This window comes from Emys orbicularis, chromosome 3, assembly GCF_028017835.1.
Source record: "Emys orbicularis isolate rEmyOrb1 chromosome 3, rEmyOrb1.hap1, whole genome shotgun sequence".
NCBI lineage: Eukaryota > Metazoa > Chordata > Testudines > Emydidae > Emys > Emys orbicularis.
In genome coordinates this window covers 85,396,554-85,421,644 of record NC_088685.1, presented here as the reverse complement: position 1 = coordinate 85,421,644, position 25,091 = coordinate 85,396,554, and the positions used below count along the sequence as shown (strand labels likewise).

Sequence of the window (25,091 nt, the reverse complement as noted above, 5' to 3'; positions counted from 1 at the left end):
CTTTGATTATTATATGCAGAGTCTGTTTGAAGAGGAGTGGAAAACAGTTTTAGCCACATTTATTTACATATTTAAAATAATAGACTATATAGATTATGAAGGAAGAAGAGGATTGTATTTTATAAAATAATTCTAAGTGATAACACTATGTGCATATTATGTAGGTGTCCTAATGATTGCCTTTACTAGAAAATTGAGTAGTGTCAGAGCACACCTAGAGGAGTCATGTTTGATGTTAAACACAATTTTGCAGCCACTGTAGACAGGGACAAGCTGCGTTTAACATTGCAGTAGTTGGTCATGGGTAAACCCTGCTTGAACCAATAGAAATTTAATTGTAGTAGGCCTGTCAAGCGATTAAAAAAATTAATCACGATTAGTCGTGTGATTAAAAAAAATAATTGTGATTAATCGTGCGATTAATCGCACTGTTAAAAATAGAATACCATTTATTTAAATATTTTTGGATGTTTTCTACATTTTCAAATATATTGATTTCAATTACAACACAGAATACAAAGTGTACAGTGCTCACTTTATATTTATTTTTTATTACAAGTATTTGCACTGTAAAAAAAAGAAAGAAATAGTATTTTTCAATTCACCTAATACAAGTACTGTAGTGCAATCTCTGTATCATGAAAGTTGAACTTAAAAATGTAGAATTATGTTAAAAAAAACCCTGCATTCAAATATTAAACAATGTAAAATTTTAGATCCTGCAAGTCCACTCAGTCCTACTTCTTGTTCAGCCAATCACATAGGCAAACAAATTTGTTTACATTTGCAGGAGATAATGCTGCCCGCTTCTGGTTTACAATGTCACCTGAAAGTGAGAACAGGTGTTCTCATGGTACTGTTGTAGCCAGCGTCCCAAGATATTTACATGCCAGATGCGCTAAAGATTCATATGTCCCTTGATGCTTCAACCACCATTCCAGAGGACATGCGTCCATGCTGATGATGGGTTCTGCTCGATAACAATCCAAAGCAGTGCGGACCCACATATGTTCATTTTCATTATCTGAGTCAGATGCCACCAGCAAAAGGTTGATTTTCTTTTTTGGTGGTTCGGGTTCTGTAGTTTCCGCATTAGAGTATTGCTTTTTTAAGACTTCTGAAAGCATGCGCCACACCTCGTCCCTCTCAAATTTTGGAAGGCACTTCAGATTCTTAAACCTTGGGTAGAGTGCTGTAGCTATCTATAGAAATCTCACATTGGTACCTTCTTTGCATTCTGTCAGATCAGTGACAGTGTTCTTAAAATGAACAACATGTGCTGGGTCATCATCCAAGACTGCTATAACATGAAATATATGTCAGAAAGCGGGTAAAACAGAGTAGGGGACATACAATTCTCCCCCAAGGAGTTCAATCATAAATGTAATTAATGCATTTTTTTTAATGAGCTTCATCAGCATGGAAGCATGTCCTCTGGAATGGTGGCTGAAGCATGAAGGGGCATACAAATGTTTAGCATATCTGACATGTAAATACCTTCCAATGCCAGCTACAAAAGTGCCATGCAAATGCTTGTTCTCACTTTCTGGTGACACTGTAAATAAGAAGAGGGCAGCATTATCTCCTGTAAGTGTAAACAAACTTATTTGTCTTAGCGATTGGCTGATCAAGAAGTAGGACTGAGTGGACTTGTAGGCTCTGAAGTTTTACATTGGTTTTTTTTTTAGTGCAGTTATGTAACAAAAAGAAATCTACATTTGTAAGTTGCACTTTCATGATAAAGAGATTGCACTACAGTATTTGTATGAGGTGAGCTGAAAAATACTATTTCTTTAGTTTATAATTTTTACAGTGCAAATATTTGTAATAAAAAATAATATACACGTTGATTTCAATTACAACAAAGAATACAATATATATGAAAATGTAGAAAAATATCCAAAATATTTAATACATTTCAATTGGTATTCTATTGTTTAACAGTGCGATTAAAACTGCGATTAATCGTGATTCATTTTTTTGAGTTAATTGTGTGAGTTAACTGCGATTAATCAACAGCCCTAAATTGTAGTAAATATTTTAATACTAAATTGTTTCTATGGTTGATATAAAATTAATAAACCAATTCATCATCTATTAGATGTATGAAGCTTTCAGTGGCATGCTAGTCACTATTTAACTTTTAAAACTTTTTCAGGTAGCACTTAAAAGTCACATTTTTCTATATGAAGCCTTGAAAAGGAATTGCAGCTCTGTAAATTTTGTAAATTACAGAATGGTAAACCTGATCTTTCTTTATAGTATCCCTCTTCTTGCAAAAGAAGGTCCCTCAACTCCAAACGTCTGTAGCATTAGAAGACACAGCCACTCCCCATCAATAATTAGAAGACACAACCACTCCCCCAAAAATGTAAAAGGGAATCTTAATCTTCATTAAAAAAAAAAAAGGAAGCTTCTAGTATTCAGTAGGATGATACTACTACTGAGGGTGGTGTCTTATTCTGGTATTTCAAATGAGTGGTACTTATTTTGCAGGAAGAGCTTGGAAGTTTACTACTACGTTCCCCTCCGGTGCCCCCCAAAAATCTGACCTCCATTCAAAGCACAGAGACATTTCCATTTTTCAGGACACACACATACCCAGTTTATTTATCAAAATTAAAGTTGTGCTAATCATACTTATTAATAGACAGCAGGGTGCGAGCATGGTGGACAAGAATCAGTCAATTGAGGGGGGGCGGGTGGTGAGCAGAAGGAGGGACATGGGAGAGTTGGTAGCAAAATATTTCAGAGATCTGACAAAAAATGTCAATGCTGGCTCTACACAGACTGACGGTCCTCGTGCATGTAAAATAAATGTGTATTCCTATGGAGATGGTGGGAAAGGGAGGCAAAATGTATCCATCCCTCTGTTGGAGTTGCAAGGATTCGACTATTTTTTCTTTGCTTCACATTACACTATCTCAGTGGTTTTCAAACTTTTTTTCTGGCAACCCAGTTGAAGAAAATTGTTGATGCCTGCGACCCAATGTAGCTGGGGATGAGGGGCTTGGGGTGTAGGATGGGCTCAGTGCCGGGGCAGAGGGTTGGAGTGCAGGGGTGAGGGCTGCAGAGTGGGGCCAGGAATGAGGGGTTCAGGGTGTGAGAGGGGCTCTGAGCTGGGGCAGGGGTTTGGGGTGCGGGAGGGAGTCAGGGCTCTGGGCTGGGGGTGCAGGATCTGGGCTGGGGCAGAGGGGTTTGAGGTGCAGGAAGGGGCTCTGGGTTTGGGGGGGGCACAGGGCTGGGGCAGAGGATTGGGGCATGGGGTTAGGGCACAGGCTTATCTCGGGTGGCTCCCAGTCAGTGGCGCAGCCGGGGTGCAGAGGCAGGCTTCCTGCCTATCCTGGCACCGTGGACTGAGCTGTGCCGAAGAACCGGCCAGCAGCAGGTCCAGCTCCTAGGTGGAGGTGCGCAAGCAGCTCCATGCGGCTCTTGCCTGCAGGCACTGCCCCACCCAGCTCCTATTGGCTGTTTCCCGGCCAATGGGAGTGTGAAGCCAGTGCTCAGGGCGGGAGCAGCACGCGGAGCCCAGTAGCCCTCCCGCCTAGGAGCCGGACCTGCTGCTGGCTGCTTCCGGGGCGCAGCGCGGTGTCGGAACAGGTAGGGACTAGCCTGCCTTAGCCGGGCAGCACCGTCGACGGGACTTTTAACGGCCTGGTCGATGGTGCTGACGAGAGCCACCGCGACCCAGTGCCTTACATTCCGCGACCCAGTACTGGGTCACAACCCCCAGTTTTAAAACCACTGCACTATCTTGTGTGCTTAGGAGGCAACCAGCATCGTTTTAGTGACAGAAAGCTGGATGGGACTACCTTCAGTCTCTATCACTATCACTTCATTGGTCATAAGTTTTGCAACTAGTATCATGAAGCACTATGTATGGGGCACTAAGCTTTGGGGCAGATGTGTATGTCCCAGTTATGGTCCTTTAAACTGGGAGCTGTAATTGCAGGTCACATGCTTGCTCTTAATCATTTGGCTTACAGCAAACCACATAAACCTTTCTGCCTCTTAGGTGCGGAAGCAAACAAGACAGATCCAGGGTCAGGGCCTGGTTTTGCCTCTTGGACAAAAGACTTGAGAGGGAAATAGGTGCAGGAAGCAAGGATCAGATGGGGATGGGGTGGAGAGAGGCTGTGAAGACCTGGGGACAAGGGTTAGAACAAAACTCTGCTGGGTGATTATGACTGTTTACAGTCTGTATTTCTAAGTGAATATAGAAAAGCCCTGAGTAAAAGAACTGGAACTGGAAAAGTTGCGTGAAGCATGATTTCACTTTCTCCAGGTGGTATCTGGCCACTTCCTTCCATACTCCTTTCCACAGAGGCTAAGTATGCCAGATCCACAGTCACAGTCTTTGAATAAAAGCTGGATTTTGACTTCTGGGCTCCCATAGGGTACAGTACAGCACCGTTACGGATTCACCAAATGTTTGTTCATTAAGTATAAGGCCCAGATCCTGCAAAGATTTACACACGCTCAATGAAGTGAGTAGGACTACTCATAGGGATAAAGTTAAAAGGTGCCTAAATCTTTGAAGGATTGAGGCTTAAATAAGTAACAATTTTGATTTAATAATCCCAGTAATAAAGAAAAGCAGTCCAACTCCATATATTTAGAAAAAAGGAAAAACTTTCTAGTATTTAAATTCTCTTCCACTACAATGTTTTTTAATAAAATGCATACTCAAGAGTAATTTCACTGTTGTAATTTTACTAACTAGTTCTTTCTATGTCTAGAGAAACAACTGTAACTCTTTAATTTTATTATGTGGTACAGGGACATTTAATTTCAAGACGTCTGTCTCCCAGGCTGAAGCCCCTGAAGGTTCTCATAAACCTTTGTTACTGGAAACATACTTTGCTGCTACATTGTAATTACACCACAGGCAAGCAGATATTACAGCTATAAATCTCATTTAAAATAAATTTGTCTGTACCACTCTGGTTGCCATTGACCTAATGATAGACTTGCCTTAAAAGCAAGTTGGCAAAGACAAAAGTCTGTGATGCAAAGGTGTTCCAACATTTTAACTCAAAGAGAAGATGTTTCTATCAGGCAGATGCATCCACTTGTACTTATGGCTGTATTGTGTATCATTTAAATATTTTTATCATGTTCAAATACAGAGTAAATGCTAAAGTAAATTCATCATGGTAAATACAAACAGATCATCTGTCAAAATAAGACATTTTTTTATACCCACAAAAAGGAACACCCAACATTAAATGAATCCTTGTCAGAAGATTTCTATAAATACTTAATTACTTTAATACAATACGGATGTTCTTCTATTATAAGTGAATTGTACACTCTCCTACAAGAGGATATTCATTACTTTCTAACCATCTGTCACTTCAGTTCTCCAAACACCACACCTCCCTAAAAATCTAATTAGTTTTGATTCAGTTGCACATTGTAAATGAAGCTAGTGTGGATATTGAAAATGTAGTTTAATGAAGTTAACATTATGGCATAATGGAAGGCAGTCCGCTGTACAAAATGGATCAGAAGGCAAAGAAAGAAAAAAAAAGTCACACTCTGCTAATCGTATTATACATTTTCCCTCTCCTACTGAGTGAGAAGTTATTGGCTATTAAGGAAAAAAAAAACGGGGGAAAGGCAAAAATCCCACAATAGATCAACTTACAGGTAGTAAAGTTTCCCTGCTGCAGGAAGAACCCGTTTCCTATAATCTATTCCAGAATCAAGTTGCATTGTGCTGCAGTATTTCTACAGAAACAAAAGATAGCATGATTACTTTCCTCAGTTCTGGCATTAGAGAATGCAGGTTATAAAAATAAACCTAAAATACTAAAACCAAACAAACACAACACAGTCAATCATACTCTGGAAACAAAGAAGTACCCTACAACTACTTCTAATTTGTAGCAATCTTTATATTTTTTTAGTGCAACCAAGATTATAATTCTTGGTTGCACTAAAAAAAACTATAAAAATTATTTAACTTGACTATAAAAGAAATACAGTTTTAAAAATCATCAACTAATTTAAGTATCAGAGGGCTAGCCGTGTTAGTCTGGATCTGTAAAAGGAGCAAAGAGTCCTGTGGCACCTTATAGACTAACAGACGTATTGGAGCATGAACTTTCGTGGGTGAATACCCACTTAGTCGGATGCATCACGATGTATTCACCCACGAAAGCTCATGCTCCAATACGTCTGTTAGTCCATAAGGTGCCACAGGACTCTGCAACTAATTTAAGTTTTGTTGGGAAAAGGACTGAAGCACAGAACACAAAGATTAAAATGCTCTCCCTAGACCAATTATTTTCTTCATGCCCAACTGATGTAACTCATAACAAGGAACATATATTTTTATTTTTTAATAAACTATTATAACCTTTCCATTTCCATACTTGAACCATAATGTATTCATGATGGCTCACTGAATCTATTATCATAATAACTATTCAAGCAGAAAGCATAGAACCAACAGTACCAGGTTGCATCCTCTTTGGGTGAAATCCTGGCCCCACAGAGTTCAATAGCAACCCCCCACCCCCACCCCATTCACTTCAGTGAGGCCAGCATTTCACCCTTTGGCAGGGACCAGGTCTCTGGGGATGAGGGGATTGGGTTTTTTGAGTTTTTTTGTTAAGTGCCTAAAACACATTTGGGCACTGTACAACCAGCAACCACAACAACAGGAGCCTCAAGAGAAGAAAGGTCTTTAAGGGAAAGGTCTGGATAGATAAACCTGAATCAACAAGATAACAAACAATAAAGCAGAATTTTTTTTCAGGCAGCTGAACACTATTAAGATTACCCTGAATTCCACGAATCCATACAGAACCAAACTCCATGAAATTGTTGTGGATCTCAGCTTTCCTCTGTATTAATAGATTATCTTTAACACTCTTGTTTAAGATTTCATACTTTGTTTTTGAGAATCTTTTCATCAAAGTTTGTCTATGACTGTTCAACTAGGTCAGACCATTGATCAAAATTACTTTACTTTAAGCAGATAACTAATACAATTCACAAGTGTCAAATCTAGTCTATAATGACTAGATTGCAGAAAGAATAGGAAACCTTAGAACTACCTTCACTATTAATCTAGGAACACGGTCTCTTTTTGTGCTGCTTTCCTAGGAGTTACTGATTTTAAAAAAAAGTTCACAGGAGGGGACTGTGATGATAGGGAGTCTTGATATCACTTAAAATTTTCCTTGGACATTGCTGAAGATTCTGTAGATCTAAAAGGATCAGCTGTATATTTTGATTTAGCCTTCTTCCTCCTTTTAGAAGGCATTAGAGTAAAGGAAAAAAGTGAAAAGGCCACCTTAAAAGCACAAAATCCTAGGAAAGAGAATTATTAAAAATGCCTGGGAAGGAAAACATAAAACAACCCCACCCCCCAAAACCAAAACAACAACAAACCTAACAGATTAAATGGCCACAAAAATAAAAAACAGTAACATTGTAATTGGAAAAAATATGCTTCGGAGACAGGCAGCAGCATGAACAAGCAAGTGAGGGATGTTTGAACTTCCCCTTAGCATCATCTGTATCTACTAGTAGGCAAGGCAAAGTAGCAGAGCCTCAGAATTTAACAGCAAGGCTGGTGTATTCTGCTTTTCTTTGTCAGGAAGCCCTACTCAGCATTTCACTCACTAGAGCTTTCTAGTTCAACAGAAATGGATCAACCAAAATGTAATTTTCTTTGTCAGCCAGAGAAACAAATTTTGGCAAGAGTTATCAGTGCTCTGAGGTCATTTAGATCAGCTTTGGGTCTCTGATAATGCTTTTCACTCGTTTCTTTTCTCTGGAAATAGTGTGGGTTTCTTGGAATTTTGCAGGAGATTATGGGAGTTTGACCTCATTTCCCACAATCACTTTGGGCTTTTAGGAGGCTTTTCAAAATCCTCCACTACTTCAGGGAGTTGTGGGATAGGTACCCAGAGGGTAGCGCAACTGCAATGGTACAGAATACTTGCAGTATGGCTAAGGGGCAAAGTGCACCTGAAAACACCACAGCTAGTTTGGTCACACAGCACTGTAGGTACTTACAATGGTGTATCTCACTAGTTCAACTACCAATGGTTCTATTTGCTAGGGAAGATGCTCTGCATACTTTCACTTTGCTGGTGAGGAATGGGGACCGATTATGGAGACTACTGTTATGAGCAGGGTGAAACCTTACGGGTTGCCTTTAAACCTCCTTCAAACCGATGTGTGAATGAATTCCCCATTGAAGGCAGATAAGGGCCCACATCTAAAACAAAGCCTAACAGTCTCTGCCCAGAAACTAGCATTAGGTTTGGCTGGGTATTATGATCAGACGTGTGCTGGTGGGTGGCAGAAGTGGGGAGAGAACACCCAGAAAACTAAAAGACAGCCTGAAGGAGCAGCTGAAAACACGATGGCTGACTTTGGAAGCGGTTTTTGTGTCAGGGGTGCAGGCTGAAAAGACTGCTCTTGAGCAAAAGGAGCTGCTTCCTGCTATTAAATTCCTTCTGCATTCAGAGACACAGGACTTTGTACATTCTTTGTAAATAAAAAAAACCCTGCATTATAAAAATACCTATCACCAATTTCTATTCGCATCTGGAGCACCCACAGGGCCCCAAATTTGAATACTGCACGGGTCAAAAAGGGGCAACACTACTGAGGTTGGCAGAAGTATGTTGGCATTTGTTGCTACTATAATTCATAGCTTGTTTGGCTGATGGGGAGTTTACCATTGTGAAGAAGGCATGAGTTTGTTTTAATCATCCCAATGATTTAATCTGTATAGTGAAGGAGTTTATGGAGTTGAGAATTGTGAATATAAATATTACCTTTGTTGTGCTCTATTTGTGGTTGGTTCACTCTTTTGCTGTATGTTTGCCTCGTCTCCTTTTGTTCATAGGTTAGAAATCTTTTTTAGAAGTGAAAAAGTTGGAGAAGTGAATTGCTATATTGATATTAAATATAAAATGATTGGTATAGGATCACACAAAATCTATTCTGAAAAATTTCTGTATTAGAAACACAAACATGCAGACCAGCTGCAATATCAAACCAGGGTAACTTTAGCCAGAAGGGCAACAGAATATGTACATTTCAGGGACATGAAATATACATCTTGTGGGTTTCCATTTTCTTTGCTCTGCTGGTGTGCAGGGGTGGAGAACCACAGAATGGATTTAGGGGGATTGGAGCACAGGAGCAGTCCGATATGGAGCATTGTATTATACTGAGCAATTGGTACAAGCACAGGTCTAGGGATCAGTTATTGGAACAGACACAATGTCTACCTCTTTAGAAGCTTTTTGGTATTTATTAAATATTTCTCTTTGGAATGGCTGGTGCTCACATCTTGTTCCCCTGTCATGGCAGATATAGTTCATCATAAGTTCTTTGTTGTCCTGCTTAAATCTGCTCTGCCTTTCTAACAGTCCTGTTTTTTTCATCTTCAAAGCAGAGTAACTAGAATATTCAATCATAGTCCTGTTTCATAGTGCTCTTTGTATCCCTGGCCCAGGCATGCTTATTATTGTCCCAAAATTAATTGAATTGGACCTTAAAGTCAGTCTCGCACTGCCACTGCTTGCCAGAGTGATGCTATACTCAGCAAGGTGCTTCAACAGCGGGTCGTAGATGATCGTGTTCCCTAAAGAGTTTAGCTGCAACAAAATCTCCTTATCTTTCTCTGTGGTCCCCAGTGTCTGCATGTCTGCCACTGACTTATCCTTTTCTTTTTAAAACTGAGGTAGCTCAAAGAGGCCCCAAGGCCCATTTTGCTAGGCATTGTATACAAATAACAAAAAGATGGCCCCTGCACCAAAGAGTTTATAATCTAGCTGGCAACATGCTCATAGGAAAGCTTTCGCTGAAACAGGATTGCTGTTGTAAGATCTTTAGGGCAGAAACCATTTTTTCCTTATGTGTGTGTGTATAGTACCTACCTAGCACAGTGGGGCATCTAGGTGCTACCACCAAACAAGTTAATAATACAAATAATAAATAATAATAAAGGAGTGGATCATTGGATAGTAAATATGGAAGAAACTGATGTTGGCAAAAGTAGCACACAAATGAGCTCTGGTAGGTTCTGTATTTTTGCACAAACTTGCCCCCTGTGCAGTAGAGTGCAGAATACAGATGAGACAGAACACTTAAAGCAGTGACTGATTTACTGTGTGTTGGTAGCAGTAAGACTGTTCACACCACTGGGCTATTATACCAGTGCTTCCCATCCACACTAGCACTGTACTGGTGGAGATGGTATAGTGGGGGACCACAAGGTGGTTAGCTTACCTCAAAGCAAGACGAATTCCAATGGTGGTGGAATGCCATGCACTGATGACGGGGGGGGGGGGGGGGGAGGGGGATGGGAGGAGAGAGCTATTTCCCCCCTCTCCCTCAAGATATGGAAAGGAAACTAAAGAGATTTTCATTCCAGGTTTCTCTAATGTAGACACGACCACTGTTGGAGAAGTTTAACAAATCCCAAGTTTTGTTTCCATATTTGTAAATTAGGAATAACATTAACTTACCTACCTCACAGGAGTGTTGTGAGGTTACAGTTAATGTTTGCAAAGAGCTGTTAGGGGAAAATGCTTTAAGTGTTAAGTATTAGGAAATGTAACTGGTATGTATTATAAAAAGAATGAAAATATGCACTATAAATATTGTATAAATTCAGAATTGAGGGTTTTCAACATTTGAGATTTATAAAAGACGAAGATTGACATATATAAAAAAGGTAAACATTATGGAAGGGCTATAAGTATGTGGTTGTATGAAAATGAAAAGATGTGTACTGTTCACAAGTACAAATAGTGAACATTATAGAATATATATAAATGTATTGTGGCAGATCTAGAAAAATGTCCTTTTCTCCCCCTTATAGATGCCTGTAAAGCTTTATTTATAAATTTGGGAACTGGAAAAAATGATAGTAAAATTTTACAAACTCTACATGTTCTTTGATGCATTGTCACAGACTTCCCAGCCTTTTAAACTTAATCTTTTATTAACATTTAAAAAAAGACTAATATGAACTATAGGTTTTAATTTCTCTCTCTTTGGATAACTAACTTCTCCATCTTCGGACTGATTAAACCCTACAAATGTGATTGCATTCTCATACTCACTAATCACCACCAAGAAATCCTAATCAGCAGCAAAAGAACTTTAACTGGAGTCCTCAGATTGTTAGTCCTTAATTGTTAAAGCCACAATCCTAACTATTGGTTTACATTTTTAAAATGGAGCTTTAAACTTTCAGATTTCATGTGCTTGTGCTAGACTTCTTTTATCTTTGTCCCTAAATAAAAACTTAGGGTCAAACCTAGAGTTAGCCTACTCAGGCCTTGTGCTACTACCTAGGGTTTTCAGCAATTTCTCTGTACAATGAAGGTATATAAGGACTGTGACTTCTTACCCCATTCAATTCAAATGCATAAAATTAATCAGCCTTACAATTTATTTTGAACTGGTTTATGTATTTATGTATACAAAGGACAAATACAATTACAGTCTGAAAATGCAATTAGTAAGTTAAAAATAGAGAGTTATCATGTACTCATTACCATATAAGTGGGAGAAAAAGCTTCTGATTCTGGAAGGAAAAAATGCAAAGCCTCAAAGCTCAAGTGGGGGTAGACAGCACTAAAGAAGAGGCCATAAAATTTAGAACTGCCAATGGGGTGGATTTTACACTTTGAATAGCTCTAATGCTACTGTTAAAAGTTATTAGATGCACAGTGGCTGTATAAGTCATCACAGAAATGTAGGACTGGAAGGGACCTTGGTAAGTCATCAAGTCCAGTCCCCTGCAATGAGGAAGGACTAATTATAGTCTAGAGCTTGTCTGACAGGTGTTTGTCTAACCTGTTCTATGATGGAGATTCCACAACCTCTCTAGGCAATCTGTTCCAGTGCTTAACTACCCTTACAGTTAGGAAATTTTTCCTAATGTCTAACCTTAATGTTCCTTGCTGTAATTTAAGCCCATTACGTCTTATCCTGTCCTCAGTGGTTAAGGAGAACAATTTGTCACCCTCCTCTTTATAACAGCCTTTTATGTACTTGCAGACATTATGTACCCCTCAGTCTGCTCTTCTCCATGCAAAACAATCCAATTCCCCTCCCCCCGCCCAAATCTTTCCTCATAGGTCATATTTTCTAGACTTTTAATATTTTTTGTTGCTCTCCCCTGGACTTTCTCCAGGTTGTCCACATCTTTCCTGAAGTGGTGTGCCCAGAACTGGACATAGTACTCCAGTTAAGACCTTATAAGTGCTGAGTAGAATGGAAGAATTACTTCTCATTTCTTGCTTACAACACTCCTGCAAATACATCCCAGAATGATGTTCGCTTTTTTTGCAACAGCATTACATTTTTGACTCATATTTAGTTTCTGATCCACTATAACCCCCAAATCTTTTTCTGCAGTACTCCTTCCGATGCAGTCATTTCCCATTTTGTATTCATGCCATTGATTATTCCTTCCTAAGTGGAGTACTTTGTATTTATCCTTATTGAATTTCATCCTATTTATTTCAGACCATTTCTCCAGTTCGTCCAGAATTTTGAATTCTAATCATGTCCTCCAAAGCCCTGGCAACCCCTTCCAGCTTGGTATTGTCTGCAAACTTTATAAATGTACTCTCGACGCCATTATCCAAATCATTTATGAAGACACTGAATAGAAATGGACCCAGGACAGATTCCTCTGGGACCCCATTTGATATGCCCTTCAAGCTTGACTGTGAACCACTGATAACTACTCTCTGAATACACTTTTCCAACCAGTTGTGAACTCTCCTTATATTAGGCTCGTCAAGGCTATATTTCCCCAGTTTGATTCTGTCATGTCAGATAGTATCAAAAACCTTACTAAGTCGAGATATATCACATCTACTTCTTCCCTCCTATCCACAAGGCTTATTATCCTGTCAAAGAACGATATTAGGTTGGTTTGACATGATTTGTTCTTGACAAATCGATCTTGACTGTTACTTATCATGTTATTTTCTTTTAGGTGCTTACAAACTGATTGATTAATTGCTCCATTAGTTAAGAGGCCTGATCTATAATTCCCTGTGTTATCCTTATTCTCCCTTTCATAAATAGGTACTATACTTGCCCTTTTCCAGTCATCTGGGATTAATCCTGTCCTCCACAAGTTCTCAGCAATAATCACTAATGGCTCAAAGATCTTTTCAACCAGTTCCTTAAGTATTCTAGGATGTATTTCATCAGGCCCTGCCAATTTAAAGACATCTAACTTGTCTAAGGGTATGTCTTCACTACCCGCCGGATCGGCGGGTAGCGATCGATCCAGTGGGGATCGATTTATCGCGTCTAGTCTAGACGCAATAAATTGACCACCAAGTGCTCTCCCGTCAACTCCTGTACTCCAGCGCCGTGAGAGGCACAAGCAGAGTCGACGGGGGAGTGGCAGCAGTCGACTCACCATGGTGAAGACACCATGGTAAGTCGATCTAAGTACGTCGACTTCAGCTACATTATTCACGTAGCTGACGTTGTGTAACTTAGATCGATTCCTCCCCCCCCCGCAGTGTAGACCACGGCTTAGTAATTCTTAACTTGTTCTTTCTTTATTTTAGCTTCAGATCCTACCCCCTTTACATTTATGTTCACTATATTAATCCTCCAATCACTGCTAACATTTTTGGTGAAAACAAACAAAAAAGCCTTAACACTTTGGCCACAGCTGCGTTTTCTGTTATTGTCTTTCCCTGCCTCATTGAGTAATGGGCCTACCCTGTCCTTAGTCTTCCTCTTGCTTCTCATTTGTGAAATGTTTACTTGTTAAATAAATCTTGTAAAATAAATATTCCTTCCTTTAAACACTTGTATTATTTATTTGCTATTGCATTCATGTTTGGTACAAGACGGTTTTTAAATGTTGTCATGATACTAATATATAGTACAAGAGCCTGGTAAATAGAGAGACAAAGATTTGTAAGAAGCTCACATGAAGGTCAAATAAAGTTAATGTATTAACCTGGCAGTCTCCCAAGTACAATTCCCCTAAGTCGCAGTAACATATATGAAACCAAAACAGGTATATTATTAGTAGTAAATATTTATATTATGCTTGTACCTGAAGACCCTATTTGGGATTGGGGCTCAATTGTACTGGGCACTATACAAACAGAAGAGAAAATTCTGTCATGGATGATGTATCCTCTAAAGATACAAACAGATAAAGAGTAGAGGATGGGTACAGAATATACAAACAAATGAGTTTGAAGAACTGGCGCAGCATCGTTAGTTACATGTATTGCTACTTTTATTTATTTGGGGGTGCAGTAGGGAGTAAAGCACCAGGGAAAAGAAAGAGGAACCGAGGGGCAATTGTAGTTCATTGTCTGCCTAGCCATTGTCAGCAGGTAAGGTTTTGCAGGCTCCACAGCAGAGGATAGTCTTAAGCTTGGACTTGAAGGAGGAGGATGTAGTAGTAGTTGTATGGATTTTATTAGGGAGTTTTCCCTAGTACAAGGGTCACCATGAGAGAAAGCATGGAGGTGTTTGAGCAGCTGATTGATGGGTAGTAAAGCCAAGAGTCAAAATCATGAGAAGTTACTAAATCAGATAGCAGCTGAGATGATGTGGTCAGAGTGACAAGCCAGGAAGTTTATTTTAACAGACACATTTGACTACATTTGAGGAGAATGAGGCTGCCTTAGTCAAGATCAGAAAGGAGGAGGTGGTAGCATCACAACATGAAATGAGGACTCATGAGAACAAGACTTTAGACTGAGCAGATAGACGGGAAAGGCCAGATTGATCAGGATACGCAGGCAAATGAACGACAGACACAGGGATGGATTTAAGCAGCAGGCTGCAACTTTATTAAATTAACACTGGGGAGAGGTGCTACACGTCCTCCTCTGTTCTCATGTATCAGACATTTAACTAGTCCAGTGCATGGTTACAGGGCTCCCATCATGCAACCAATAACTTGGGATAGCCCCTGCTTGGCCTAGCCCTAAGACTCAGATCACTTCTCAATCCTCTCACCCTCCATCCACCAAGGTGGGGGTGGGGGTGGGGGGGGTGTTACTAAGGAGGGACCTCAATCCATGAAGACTTCAGGTCTTCCCTTCTCCTGTAGGTCCACCAGTGAAATCCTTAGTCTCATTTGCTTCTGGGAGTTAGTTTTTTTTAGCTTTTATCCACATTGGACGCCAACCACAAGTTGCGACAAGCTAAACAGTTTTACCATTCCTAATATTAAACATTCAAGATCTATTCCATTCAACCCAATCATGCCTCCACAACACTGTGAGATAGGCGAAAAACTCCACCAGATCTCGGACAGTCTGATCCAATGGGAAAACCTACTTCCTGATCCTAAAACAGGCCAGCCAAATCCTGAAAAACACAACTTTTACACAACAACTAAAAGGAGGATAGGGGCAACTAAATGGGATTAGAGGCTCTTCAAAAGCCCAGGCAGAGTTTAAATATGCTGGGGAGGTTGGAGGAGAGGATAAGGGCCAATCAGCACACTCAGTCCCCAAAGCCTGGCTAATGGGAGGTGCAGGACCTGAGAATAAGTGGCCAGTTCCTGCATCCCCACTCGTCTTCAGGCACTGTGCCTCAGTCCTACTGGTCTGATCAACAGACCCTCTGTTGATGGTGAGGGGGAGGGCATGGCAAGATTTAGTCATAGTAAGACCATGCAGAAAACTAGTCAAACTGGGGACTTATCCCTCCTTTATCTACTTATTGAAGGGGTCCAGATTAAATTTTGCACAAGTATTAAGAACATAAGAATGGCCATACTGGGTCAGATCAAAGGTCCATCCAGCCCAGTATCCTGGCTTCTGACAATGGCCAATGCCAGGTGCCCCAGAGGGATTGAACAGAACAGGTAATCATCAAGTGATCCATCACCTGTTGCCCATTCCCAGCTTCTGGCAAACAGAGGCTAGGGACACCATCCCTGCCCATCCTGGCTAATAGGCATTGATGGACCTATCTTCCATTAATCTATCTAGCTCCCTTTTGAACCCTCCATGAACTTATCTTGTTATTTTTTTAACCCTGTTATAGTCTTGGCCTTCACAACATCCTCTGGCAAGGAGTTCCACAGGTTGACGGTGCGTTGTGTGAAAAAATACTCCCTTTTGTTCGTTTTAAACCTATTAAATTCATTTGGTGATTCCTAGTTCTTGTGTTATGAGAAGGAGTAAATAACACTTCCTTATTTACTTTCTCCACACCAGTCATGATTTTATAGACCTCTATCATATCCCCCCTTAGTTGTCTCTTTTCCAAGCTGAAAAGTCCCAGTCTTATTAATCGCTCCTCATACGGAAGCCATTCCATACCCCTAATCATTTTTGTTGCCCTTTTCTGAAACATTTCCAATTTCAATATATCTTTTTTGAGATGAGTTACAAGCCCACCCTGGTTACAAGCCCCCACCAGCTAGCTGCAACGGGCTGCTCTTCCTGCAAGCAGTGAACAAAGCAGGCAGCTGCCAAATGATGTTAGAAGGGAGCATTGCACAACTTTAAATGAGCATGTTCCCTAATTGATCAGCAACGTAACAACAAACAACGTTAACTGGGACGACTTTAAGTGAGGAGTTACTGTATCCACTGGATCCCCCATGCCTGTTGACCCCTCAAAGAATTCTAGTAGATTGGTGAGGCAAGATTTCCCTTTACAATAACCATGTTGACTCTTCCCCAACAAATTTTGTTCATCTATGTGTCTGACAATTTTTTTCTTCATTATAGTTTCAACCAGTTTGCGTGTTACTGAAATCAGGCTTACTGGCCTGTAATTGCCGGGATCACTTCTGGAGCCCTTTTTAAAAATTGGCATCACATTAGCTATCCTCCAGTAATTTGGTACAGAAGCTGATTTAAATGATAGGTTACAAACTAGTTAGTAGTTCTGCAATTTCACATTTGAGTTCCTTCAGAACTCTTAGGTGAATATCATCTGGTCCTGGTGACTTATTACTATTTAGTTTACCAATTTGTTCCAATACTCCTCTAATGTCACCTCAATCTGGGACAGTTCCTCAGATTTGTCACCTAAAAAGAATGGCTCAGGTTCGGGAATCTCCCTCACATCCTCAGCCGTGAAGACCGATGCAAAAATTCATTTAGTTTCTCCGCAATGGCCTTATCGTCCTTGAGTGCTCCTTTAGCATCTTGATCTTCCAGTGGCCCCACTGGTTGTTTAGTAGGTTTCCTGCTTCTGATGTGCTTAAAATTTTTTTTCTATTACTTTTTGAGTCTTTGGCAAGCTGTTCTTCATATTCTTTTTTGGCCTTCCTAATTATATTTTTAAACTTCATTTGCCAGGGTTTATGCTCCGTTCTAGTTTCCTCATTAGGATTTAACTTCCACTTTTTAAAGGATGCCTTTTTGTCTCTCACTGCTTCTTTTACTTTGTTGTTTAGCCATGGTGGCACTTTTTTGGTTCTCTTACTATGTTTTTTAATTTGGGGTACACATTTAAGTTGAGCCTCTATTATGGTGTCTTTAAAAAGTTTCCAATACAGCTTGCAGGGATTTCACTTTTGGCGCTGTACCTTTTAATTTCTGTTTAACTAACTTCCTCATTTTTGTGTGGTCGCCCTTTCTGAAATTAAATGCTACAGTGTTGGGCTGCTGTGGTGTTTTCCCCGCCACAGGGATGTTAAATTTAATTATATTATGTATCAGAGGGGTAGCCGTGTTAGTCTGAATCTGTAAAAAGCAACAGAGGGTCCTGTGGCACCTTTAAGACTAACAATTATATTATGGTCACTACTACCAAGCGGTCCAGCTATATTCACCGCTTGAACGAGATTCTGTGCTCCACTAAGGACTAAATCAAGAATTGCCTCTCCTCTTGTGGGTTCTAGGACTAGCTGCTCCAAGAAGCAGTCATTTAAGGTGTCAAGAAACTTTATCTCTGCATCCTGTCCTGAGGTGACATGTACATAGTCAATATGGGGATAGTGGAAATCCCCCATTATTATTGAGTTTTTTATTTTTATAGCCTCTCTAATCTCCCTGAGTATTTCACAGTCACTATCACCATCCTGGTCAGGGGGTCGGTATTATATCCCTACTGTATATTCTTCTTCTTAAGTACATTCCATTGAACAAGCCAAAATCTAGAAGCATTTAAAAGTTACTTTTTTGAAAATTTTCTCTAGATTTTAACATTTATTCTACTTTAGAATTGTTAAAACTTAAACCACTCAACTATGCATACTTATACATCTTAATGTCTACAATATGAAGTAGGATGAACTGCAAGAGACTTCATACACAATAAAGGAATTATTTAAATGCTGGGTTTATATCAGCTATCCTATATTACCACAATGCCCAAAATATACATGTGCACCAGGTTTCAGATCAACTCTCCCCTTACTGTAATATCTAGTCTACACATGTGCAGCAGGTTTCAGGTTCACTCTCCCTTTACCATAACATATGGGCTATGTCCACAGAACTGGTTTTATATCAACTCTCTCCTTATTAAAATGCCAAGACTATACAATTGTAGCTGGCTGCACATGGAATGCGTGGACTATATATATACAGCTGGTTTCACAAACTCTCCCATTACTGATCTACACACAACTGGTTTCAGATCTTGTCTCTTTTACCAGTATAACAGCACCATACACATACTGACAGTTTTACATCAGCCACTCACACTAAAACACCTCACAATAAAGTGTTAAAATTTTTAAAAAATATTATGCACATTTCAAGCAAAATTAACAAAATCATTTTTTTCCAAAACAGAGGGAAAGCCAAACAAATAACGGCATTAACGTGTTGTTAAGGTTCCTGGACTCCATTAATACAAACACAACCATTAAAAATAAGGAACTCCTGAGTTTAGGTTCTCTTTCAAAATTTAAGAGTAACTTCAGTAAAGACTCACAATTTAAAAAACAAAGCATAGCAACTTTTAACTCTGACCATGTTCACGAAAGTGTTGTATGTTGCACTTATTATCAAAACAGATTCATATGGGCAAGTTATTGTATAGCATACATATGCCTGTAGGGTAGAAAATGAGTTTTAAAATGCAACTTTTATAACAATGCAAGATGGAAGCGGGAAGCGGGAAGCGGCGCAGGCTGTGGGACGTACTGGCCGCCGCTTCCTGCTGCCCCCATTGGCCTGGAGTGGCAAACCGCGGCCACTGGGAGCTGCGATTGGCCGAACCTGCGGACGCGGCAGGTAAACAAACCGGCCCGGCCCACCAGGGGCTTTCCCTGAACAAGCGGCGGCCCTAGTTTGAGAACCACTGTTGTAGACCAATCCTATCTCCAATTACTACAGTAATCCAATCAACATTCTCTCTCATAGCCACTTGATAACTTTTTAAGAGCAAAAATGTGTACATATATAAATTGACAGTGTATTCAGGATCTTGTGGTACACAATCTATCTGTTCTACATAATTCTTGTTAGAATCATAGAATCAGCGGGTTAGAAGGGACCGCAAAGGTCATCTAGTGTAACCCCCTGCCAAGATGCAGGATTTGTTGTGTCTAAACCATCCAAGACAGATGGCTATTTTATTTTTTAAAAACTCAAATAAAAGCACCTGTGAAATATAGATAGAGAAGAAATTACATTGCTATCTTGTATAAATTGTGGAGAATTAATTGTGTAGATGTAGATTAAATATTTTGTATAGAATATTTAGTGAACTGTAATCTGTGGTTTAATATTTTATTAAATAATGTGTGTGTATGGCAATATGAGATTGCCAGAGTTGAAGATGCCTTTTTGTTTTTATTTTTATCTTTCACATATTTCACTACATGTAGGTAAAGTGATTTTTAAATATTGAGACGATATATACATATGCATATGTGCACACAACTATTAGCTTTATAGAAAAACACACTTTGATGAACCTATGCAAAAAAATAAAACTGTAAGAGTGGTTTTAAACAAGAGATTACAGGGATAATAACACCACCTTTGTAAAGCGTTTTGAGATCTACTGATGAAAAGTCCTGTACAGGAGATAGTTATTTTTTATTATTACTATTCACCAGCAAGGATGGTAAAGTACATACGTTAAGGTTCCAATCCTGCAAAATTTATGCACATGCTTAAGTTTAAGCTTCAACTGGACTATTTACATGTATCAAGTGAAGCACATGTATATGTAAAAATAACAGGAGTACTTGTGGCACCTTAGAGACTAACAAATTTATTAGAGCATAAGCCCACGAAAGCTTATGATCTAATAAATTTGTTAGTCTCTAAGGTGCCACAAGTACTCCTGTTATTTTTGCGGATACAGACTAACATGGCTGCTACTCTGAAACCACATGTATATGTGTTTGCAGCACAAGGGCTAAAGAGTATAAGTTACCATCACTGTTCTGAACTATTGCAATATGTCCTAAATTGTGAGTATCTTAGGGATGGGGAATCATAAGAAATGGGAAATAAAAAAGAGAAATGTTTTAAATAACCTGGTACTGTTCCTACTATTGTGTAAAATAACCAGAGTTATATTCTAAATTTCAAGTCAACTAAGATGAAGCCATGGTATTTTGTTTCATGGCAATCACTTTTTCTGTACCACTACAAGCTACTATTCCACTAGGATGCAGTTGTATGGATAGAGTGCACTCTCTTTTACAGCACCATTAGAGGACAAAATTCCATATAATCAGTTGCTTCTGTCAACTAACTTTGCAGAAACCTGCTTTGACAAATAAATCTGATGGCAAGAACTGCTTCATACTACTGAAGTGAGCGAAGCTTAAGATCTTACTCCTATTCTCAGATTCATAATGCTATATAATCAGCTAGTACACATACATACACCACTAATGAATTTTAAAAAGAAATATATATGAACACCTACTGTTTATGACCAAGGGCAAGGCTGAGCCTGAGAAGTGCAACTCCAACAGAACTTTCTGAATGAAAGGATCAGCAACTACTGTTTTAGACTTCAATCTTCCCTTTTCAAGTACATCCTCTCTAACTAACTCCTTTACATTACATGACATCCAAACAAGTATCCAACAATAACAAGACTGCACAACTGATTTAGACTTCCCTGGCTATTATTCATGAGGACTGAAAATCCTTCCTCCTGTCAAATTATGCAACAACAAGAATTTTCATTAGTAATCATTCTCTTCCCCACCCACCCCCACCAAGGGATAAAGAACACTCTCCCTTATGATGGAATGCATAAACATATTGTGGGTGTCTTCCATCACTATTACAGAAAACGGAAGCTTTACTTTTCTTGGCCAAAGTCTGTTATCTTTTCTGGTTTCCTTGGTATTTTCATTAATTGACCCATATCCAGTGTCTAATTTGGGGGTTTTAAAATTCTTAACTGAGTGATATCAGGAGAAGGCTAATAGACACTTCTCCTTCTGAAGAACACCACTGTAATGGAAATCATTCCAAATGCTTCATAACTATAGTAAAACAATAATTCTTTCTTAAGTAGGCATATAGTATGTTTAATGAACAAATCTGTTTTCTGAGCCACCATATATGATTAACATTAGACTAGTTACAATGGATGGTCTTGAAATTTTCAGCTAATGCCAATCACCATCTTATTTCAGGATTTAAAGTTAGTAAAGCAGGCCTTATGATTTATAAGATCCCCCCCCTCCCAGCTGTTTGAAGTTAGGTGGGGAAAATTGGACCATAAGTTAACTCCATCCCTTGTCCTGTTAAAAGAGAGAGAGAGAGAAAAGGTATATTGGCAGTATATTGGTTTCTTTCTGGGCCAGCTTCTGAAGAAGGAGATAGAACCAGGCCATGAGTTACACAACATGTATGGGATGCAGGACCCCGAGAAGCAACGGTTGCTTGCTTTGCTTATGCTTAAGGTTAGCCCTGCTAAATGAATATATCACATTTGCAGCATTCCTAATACTCTGCTGTCTAGACTCCTAAGAACTTAAATTTACAACAACAAAAGCAGGAAAGCGGAATAGTCAGGTATTTTGTGTCATAAAAAACTTGGTCAAAGTCTTGTTCGATATGCACTCAGTTTTCGTCTTCATGTTCAGATGTTGTTGAAACAGTAGACTTAAAAGAAATAATGTCAATGAATCCTCCCAAGCACTATACATGACCTCTGGGGTAATTAGCAATCATTCAAAAGCAACAAGACTGAAATGTTCTATTCTTTATTACTGTCAGCTCTTATCTTGATCAGCATTTTAATAAAGATGGTTAGTTTCTAAGACAGTTTCATGAATCAGTCATAATTACATTCTGACATGCAGTGAATAGTAAAGCAAAACTAAATATCACTTCATCAACCTTTCTAACCTTTATGCAAGTATTAACTGTAAATAATTTTTACACAATCCTACAACAGAAAATCTGCATATTTCTTAGCTTTGTACATATTCTACCCTAAGTGAATTTCCTGTGACCTATACCTGAAAAACACAATCAGCCATAATTATTTAGTTTTGTGAGATATTCAGGTGTTGCCTTTCACAGCTCAAATCAACTTCAAGTACAAAAGACTACTTGTTCTGTATAATGGCACAATGCTTCAAAAGGGTTAAATGAAATGCTACTTTCTTCACAGGTTTTTTCCTATTATTTTTCAATAATTGTGGAATGATAAAACATTGCAGATTACTACAGTGCTAGAAGCATCATTCCTAATACAACTTTAAAAAACACTAGAAAAAATAAACTTTGTGGACAATTTTCAAAATGTTACCGTGGTCAGATTTTGCATTTTAAATAATACAAAAACAATTGGATTTTGTTGTTTTAGTTAAGACTGATCATGTATGATAAATGCAATTCTTATTTATGATATTTTTAACTTGTTATTCTAAACAGACAACAAAAATCTAGGCAGTTAAGTGTTGAGAAACAGAATTTGTAATATGGGTCTTCTTACACTTGTGATAGAAACATTTTCAGCTTTAACCCAAGTGGTTTAACAGGAAAATCATTGAGATGCAGAATTAAGTCTATGGAATTACACAGATTTACATCAGTTTAGGATCTGGCCCTATAATTTTAGCGATTAAAAATAAACACTTCTATCTACTGCAGGAGAACACAATTCATTTTAGAATCTTGCTACAACTTATTTTAAACCCTGTCTATAAATTTCTATAAATACAGTATCCAGTAAATAATTAAATTTAAAACAATGGGTAATGGGTGTAACATAAAAGATTCTAAAGTTCACTAGGATGTATAATAATTTCAGCTCTTGAAACTAAAGAAAATGTTTTTTATTTGTTGGGGGGGAGAATGGGACATGTGGCTGGGCACAAAATATCTTACTTTTTCCAGCCTTTTGAAAGAGGGGGAAGAAGGATAAAGAACAAGCAGTGTGCAACAGAAACAACACTAAATTAAACAGCTCTATTTCACCTCACTCTTTTGAAGGTCACCTTGTCTCCAAGTATACATAATAAATTTTACATGTTGCTTTAAACCTATATATATATTTTGTGTATGTGCATACATACACCACCCCAACTATTGTTATTACTAATGGTTCTTAACAGTCTTTAAATAATAAGCAGTGATTTACTGAAAGACAGAACCCTGGCAATATCTCATACTGGATTAGAAGTGTAATAATTTACAAATTAATCCCTGGTATAATTCTGTATACTTTAATGGAGTTACACCAAAGATAAAGTTGGCTCACCATGTTATGATTTTTTTTCTTTTTTTAAATTCTGATTTTATTTCTTTCCCTAGTATTAGCCTTTGCTCTTGCAAGAGCTGCTAGCACGGAGGGGGGGAAAGGAGTGTTGATTTAAGAAACTAGATTTCCCAGAATAAAAAAAATGCGATTAAGATCTAAACAAAGGCTAAAGATGGCTTACGCTTAGCTCTGATGAGGTCCACTACCTCATTACCCACAACTGAAAACTTCTGATGCATTTTGTTTCAAGAGAATCCAAAAGTCTTTGCTGTAAAGCAGACTGGGGGGTGCAGAGTCCATTCACTCTTTCTGTATCACAACCATTATGTAAGAAGTATAAAACACTGCCTTTATGCTGCCAAACCACAATGACTCTTCTTACATCAAAGCATTTTCACCACTAGGGTTTTTTCTTCTAAATTTATTCAAGCCAAGGGCAGGGAGACAACAATTCATACACACTAATTACACCTAATTATCTATTCCTTTTTTTCCCCACCAACTTCGGCCAGTGTTATTTGCTATCTGGATTTCTCACAACCTCCCCTTGCCCTGTCCATCCAGCTCAACAGTGAAGTCTTTGAAGAAAACAGTTGTGGCTTTTTACAATTTTCACACTATAAGGTTCAACTCAAATTAAATTATTCTATTATTAGTTTTGACACGTTTATGTGTTAAATATGAAGGTCTCTTGGTTAATTTGGCAAATTCCTCACATCTCTTCATGGTTAGAATCACTGGTAACACCCTCTCTTGTAGGAGCTTCTCCTCAAGCTTTCTTTTCATGATCTAAATGAAATGTTTATTGGATTAAAGTTCTTCTCTGCAGACCTCCACGGTGGCCTGTGACAAAGAGCTTAAAAGCTTTATTAATTGGCTCGGGCTTTTTTGGGGAGAGGGAGGACCTTATTTCACATTACATCACAAGCAAAGAAAACTGCCACGTGTAATTAAACTAATTTATCCTGTTACATCAAGAACTAACTATAACATATCTGTAATATACATTTTAATCAAAGAATTCATTCGCTGAAACAGAACTGAGGAAAACCATTATGGTTTAAGGGGAAAAAAGAAAAAGAACACAAGACTCAGCTACAGTAGCAATTATATTTACCCTTGGGTGATAAAACCTAGGAGTCTGTACTTGAACAAACTGCCAGGGGAGGGGTGGAATGTCAGATATGACTTGAAAAAAGACTTGTAATATTATGTAGTTAATAGTATCTACAACACAATGAATAGATCACAAGAATATTATAATCCCTAAAAAGTCTTTGAAGTACATAAATACAATTAAACAATCCTTGCCTGTAAATATTTTTATATTTATTTATATCACATCTCTCTCACACGCACACATACACTTATTGAAAGTATTTAGAACAAAACTGTAAACCTCTAATCAGGCACACAGTAATCTAGATGCAATATGT

General features: G+C 38.6%; 1 protein-coding gene across 1 annotated transcript in view; it reads right to left on the bottom strand.

The window, feature by feature from the left end:
• Window positions 1-25,091, bottom strand: part of AFG1L (AFG1 like ATPase) — a 131,863-nt gene that overhangs the window by 34,636 nt on the left and 72,136 nt on the right. Inside the window, exon 8 of the mRNA XM_065401410.1 lies at window positions 5,651-5,733. Within this exon, the coding sequence (XP_065257482.1) occupies window positions 5,651-5,733 (83 nt within the window). The remainder of the gene's footprint in view (window positions 1-5,650; window positions 5,734-25,091) is intronic.